Consider the following 5,686-nt stretch of genomic DNA (forward strand, 5'->3'; position numbering starts at 1 on the left):
GTGCACTAATTCTGTGCAGGCTCACAGCAATTCAACAGCACTGGGTGTTGCTGCTGAAAATAATACACACACAGGGAACAAAACACTGATTGTCCATCCAGAAATGTACCACTTGCTCGGAAGCCTCAGGCTCCGACAGGCACAGGACATGAGGAAACCACGGAGAAACGTCCTTTGCTGTTAATTCTCTTATTCTCTACTCGTGATTTTGCCTCTTCGCACTGATGGCTACTTCTAACTTTACAACATTAATGCCTGCAGCTTGCCTATTACTTTTTCAGTTCAAACTCTTTTTCCCCATCAATGCAGATCCTCAGATCAATAAATACTCTATCTATTCTGACTTTTTGTTGCTAAGTTAAGTGCTGTGGGAAGGTGAACTGCAGGTGCAGTGCACCTACATAAATCCCAATGATAATACTGTCAAGCTAATTTAACAAGATTAATGTAAAATAACAGTAACAAAACATTGAATGCAATGCAGAGTCGCACAAGATGCACCCCATCAAACCGGCAGAGCGAAATCTGCAATGATCCTGTCTAAAACAACAGTGCTGATTTCTGCATTACCTTGTATCTGAGAGGCACTGGCAGACCTTCAGGCGGACCCACTGCACAACCCATTCCCACACACAGAGCTTGGCTGAGGGAAAAGCAGAACAATTACCTCCAGCTGCACACCAAAAAGGAAAAGAAAGAGCAGCTGCTTAGGATCCTGCAAGAGAAGATGGAAGAAATACCAATGACACAAAGAAAGGAAATGACAGGCTGAGTAGTAGCTAGAAAAACAGGGCAAGGAAATGATGCTGAAGCAAGCTATTTAAACGACATCATTAAAAAACGGAGGCTTCCTCCATGGGTGGAGAATTCTGGTTACCAGAAAAGTCATTCACCTCCAGGCAGGAGCTGAGACACGTTCCCAGGTCCAGAGTATAGACATAGCCCATGTAGACATCATATCAGAGCACTAAGTGTCAGGGGTGGTGGTTTTATCGTGCTAAGCTAATATTCAAGCTACAGACCCACTTCCTGGTTAAATAACATCCAGAGGCCGAGACTCCTTTTGACTCAAGATAGGCACAGTTTCCAGAGCCTTTTACTTCAATCCTGTAAGGGAGAACGAAAGACACGATTACTTCAACACCCACAACCAAATAATGCAATAGAGCAAAGGGAACTATGGGGATCACAGGTTCTTTTCATACAAAGCCTGATTTACCACAGGCAAGGCATTGTAGGAGGATGATAGCTTATGCTTTGAAGAGAACACCACAAAGATTGTCTTTTTTTAATGGGACCTGGCCCCCAGAATACAAAATCTAGGACTTGCAGTACTCCTGCATCTTGTCTAGCGGTTGCTTAATGTGAAGTACGCCCTTAGAGCGGAGATTGGAATTCAGGTTTGCCCTTCTCAAGGATGCTGTGCTATCAAGACTGGCTCCACCTTTGACTTCCACATCCTCTACACAGCTAAAACATTCCAGCAGAAGCTGTGAAAACAAATGCCTTTCTCATTTCCCTCTTCCTCAGAACGGAACACGGCACTATGGTTAAGGGGGCGGTGGAAAACAGGAAGCGAACCTCCGTTTCCACACCGTAAGTGTCCCTATGCAAGAGGTAAGGGTCTCCTTCGCCAACTGTGTTTTCAAACGAAGTGTTACAGTGTTCTGTGAATAGGCCAGCCAAACTAGCATGGTCTCTGGAAAAGCCAAGGGACAAATTCCCACCAGTATTAACATGACTAATAGCAACTGAGCTTAGACTTCAAGGCGTTCACCCTTCTAAAGATAGGAGGAGCAGTTTGAGGCACGCACAGAGGCAGAAGTCTAAAATGTAAAGAACTTCAACACTGAAAACGAAAGCATCAGTGGATGTTTGTGTCGAAGGCAGGCGATAAGCCAGAGTGGGAAGGACTGCAATTTTCAACTTGAGATGCCTACCTGCTGCTCACATCTCACATTAAATGCGTAAGGTCTTTATCAGATCAAGCCCTCAAGCCTTGGGGATGAACTGAATATGGTCACACACCACTAGTGATGTCACAAACTTAAAAAGTGGAAAATTTAAATACTCTTAAGTTAATTTCAGACTTGTGAAATCTCAATGCTTATTACTGTCACTGGTAATTCTACTGACAGCAGCTGCCCCAGGACGAGAAGCAGCAGTCTCTGAGAAGATGGGACAACCGTCGGTGGGAGGAACAAACCACCCCACACCTTACACCAGTGGGACAGAGCATAGGGCCATGACCAGAGAGTAGCTCATGCAATGTAAATTCACAGCTTCACCTTTCCCTCCAGCAGCCTTTTATGTAGGCACATGCCATAAGAAGTACGAAAACATCTCTTAGAAGCCTCCCAGATATCTTTGCTATAAACCTCACACAGGTTGCACGCAGGTTTGCACTTCTGCAAAATATATTCTGTAACGAGGAATTTGTGTTATTGTAACTTCCATTCCTCCCCCCATTGCTTTGGTATCTTGGTGGTCTCTTGTTTTAACTTTCACTTTGCTATACTGTCTGTTACCATGAGCTCCTGTCTCATGTTGCTTCTGAACCTGGCATTACAAATCTATCTCCTAACTTTCATCCGTCACAGTTTTAACAATGTTATGTGAAATCTTTGTTGTATTCCATGCTCTTTCCAGAGTCATCCCTTCAACTTCATTACAGACATTTCTTTCAAGTCACTGCCTATATCTGCATTAGTTATCCTCTCTTACTCCCCTATAATTTAGTATCACCAGCAAAACCCCTCAACATCGACTTACAGTTTATTGTCTAATGCTTTCCCATTTACCCAAAAGAACTCTTCATTTCTTTTATAGAGTCCAATCCACGGGTCTTGCTTTGTTATCTTCACCATAAAACTCTGTAGGAATAAACCCGTATGAGAAAATAAGTTTTGCATGTTCAGTCCAGTTATCAAAATACAAAGTCTTTGATCCAGGGCTAGAAAGCAAAACAATGGTCTTGCCTTTCTCCCAGAAGAAACAATATTAAAGATTAAATCTCCAGAGTACTGCAGCATCTGGATCTTGTGCAATTCACATAACTGAAATAGAATTTGCAACTCGATCAGAAATCAAATGGATTGATTTTGAGACAGGATCCCTGCAGGACTCAGATATTGTAGTGACAGAAATGCCAACTACGGGAACACAAGTATACTACTGAATATTAAGAACTGCTGTGGAACTGCAAATGCATCATTTCACTGTCTCTCCACAAGAAAGTTTCCAAAGAACGATGAACACCTTTGCAGCTAATGCATTTCTCCATCACTGATGTGTCTTCATCATATTGACCTTTTATTATCAGCTAGCAAGGATTTGTGGAAGACATTTTAGAAATTAGTAAAGGAAGATCCTTGCCTCAGTGTGTGCAACAGGATTGACATCTGCACCCAGTATGCCCATTATACTGGTGTCTGTTGATAGGGGTGACTGACCTAGAGAGAGGCTGTTTTAAAATATCAAGATCTGCTATCAAGGTCTGTAACAGATACGGAAGAATATATTCTCCTAGGTCCTTGTGCTGGGTGGAACCTTTCCTAACATTGCAGTATAATACAGAAAAAGATGCTCCAAGCTGTGGTTACGGTAACTGTCTCCTAACTCCAAAGGCCAAGACTAACAAACATACCTACCAACTTGGTTGTCATTAACCTATCTTGCTAAGAGAGAACAGTTGTCTAATTAAAGATAAATGAGACACAACAGTGCTTACCCTGATAGTTGCCTTCAATGTGACTATTTATGGCTGTGAGCAGCATCTAATTGAACTCAGATAAGCCTCAGGCACTTTCTAAAACATCAACTGCTAAAACTGATGTTTGCTGTTTGCAGGGAGAGGAGGCACGCAGCTTTCTGCAAGCTGTGGCTTGTCATGGTCTTTACATCAGCTTTCAAACTGCTCAGCTTAAGAGGCTGGAGAAACACACTGGCTCATTGTGCAGCTCCCTAGAAGTGAGATGGGTGAAACCAGGACCCCCCATTTGTTCCCTTACCAGCTCTTGATGATCTTCGATCACCAGGAGGGAAGCATTGTGCAAAGAGCAGAGGCTCTGACTGGAGTTCCAGCTGGCTTCACTCTCCGAGAGGTAGTAGCATTTCCTCTGGAAATACAGCCAACCTGAGGGACAGCGTTCCAGGGAAGGACAGACAGGAAAATCTTCGGCCAAAGAACGGTTTACTGCAAAAAGACAAAAAACAATCTACCTATTTCTTCCAACTGGAAAAGGTTTCTGGAGCTTTTTAGCTTGCCTTCTGACTGCATCATTTAACATCACCTAAGTCTAACCATGGCGTTATTACTTCTGCCCAGCAGAAATAATTACTGTAAACTATTGTAAACCTTTATGGTTGCTGACAATACCTTTAAAGTGATGATCAGGGGCAGGTTGGTAGATGTAGCTGAGAAGGTGATAAGAACATATCCTCCAAGGACTCTTCTACAACTTAAATATTTCTGACAACTATAGTTTTTGCAATTGTTGCTTCCTTGCAGCTGAATTAATAGCTTTGTTCATTAAAGTGTCATTTTTTGAAGGACTACAGATTGGCTGCAAAGAACAATCTTCCATTTGTTATTTGTTTTCTTGAACTTGGATAAAGACCAAGAGTAAGGTTATAAACTTGAATGCCAGAAGTACAGTAAGACTAAACTGAGCACCCCTAACACCACTGCAACTGGTGGAGTAATTTCTCCAGCACTTAACTGCAATTTTAAACACTATGTCATGTGACATCTATTTAACTTTGAGATAAGGTAAGTTCTGAATAAACCTTTTGAGGTTTTGAGGGTCTTCTGACCAGAATATGTATTTTATCTGGTAATTTCTAAGGCTAATCATATTTTCTTTTTAAATGATTTACACACTTACCAAACTGAATAGACAAAATCAAAATGACAGCAGCAGTAAGGACTCCAGCGACACCTCGCCATAACCAGATATTTGAGAATAGACCTGAAAAAAGAAATATCAGGAATTTAAAATAAAACCAGCTGAAAGTGGAGTAGAGCCCAGGATCCATGAAGCTGTTCCAAAAAAAGTCGCTCTCCGTGGAGAGCAGGCTGGCAGCAGAGCTGAAGACTAGGAAGCGTGTGACATGTAGATTGTCATCACAAAGCTACTTAGCTAACAAGAACTGTGAATTACTCTGAATTTTAATTACATCACCCAGAACTTAACCTAATAGTGAGGTAGTTCCCGACACTCCAAAGTGACCGAAAATGAAAGAAATGAGCATGGAAAAAGTGAAGGTGAAGACAGTAGGTTTGAGGTTGACCTGATGCCTAAACATGGCAGGGATAAGAGAAATGAGACAAGTCATCAGCTCGGGAGCCCAAAACTCCTAAGGAACATGCAGCCTTATCCCACAGTGACACCCTTTCAGTCTCCTTTTCTTCCCATCTCCCTTCCAGGAGCCAGCAGTGAGCTCTGTTCGGACCCACCAATTTGCCACCGCCATGTCTTGTGTCAAACTTTGCAGGCAGTAGGCAGGGACGAGGTGCCCCTGAAAGGCTGCAAAGACAGGGTCCCCTCTCACCGGTGGTCACTGTACTGCCAGCACAGGGGTCTGCCCGGGCAGCCTCCTACCTCTGTGAAGCGCCAGAGCACACAGGTGGGGTTATCCAGCCTCCACGCACAATGTCAGTCCCACGGGACGCTGGCACGGGGCT

General features: G+C 43.1%; 1 protein-coding gene across 1 annotated transcript; it reads right to left on the reverse strand.

The window, feature by feature from the left end:
- Positions 1 to 989: 989 nt before the first annotated feature.
- LOC103917244 (C-type lectin domain family 2 member L-like) lies at positions 990 to 5,475 on the reverse strand. Its single transcript, XM_009324357.1, has 5 exons — positions 5,385 to 5,475; positions 4,887 to 4,970; positions 4,011 to 4,195; positions 2,773 to 2,873; positions 990 to 1,107 (listed from the first exon to the last, which is right to left on the reverse strand). The coding sequence occupies exons 1-5, from the start codon at positions 5,473 to 5,475 to the stop codon at positions 990 to 992; spliced, it is 579 nt and encodes a 192-aa protein (XP_009322632.1).
- Positions 5,476 to 5,686: the final 211 nt, after the last annotated feature.

This window comes from Pygoscelis adeliae, unplaced genomic scaffold (genome assembly GCF_000699105.1).
Source record: "Pygoscelis adeliae isolate BGI_AS28 unplaced genomic scaffold, ASM69910v1 Scaffold65, whole genome shotgun sequence".
NCBI classification, from domain to species: Eukaryota; Metazoa; Chordata; class Aves; order Sphenisciformes; family Spheniscidae; genus Pygoscelis; species Pygoscelis adeliae.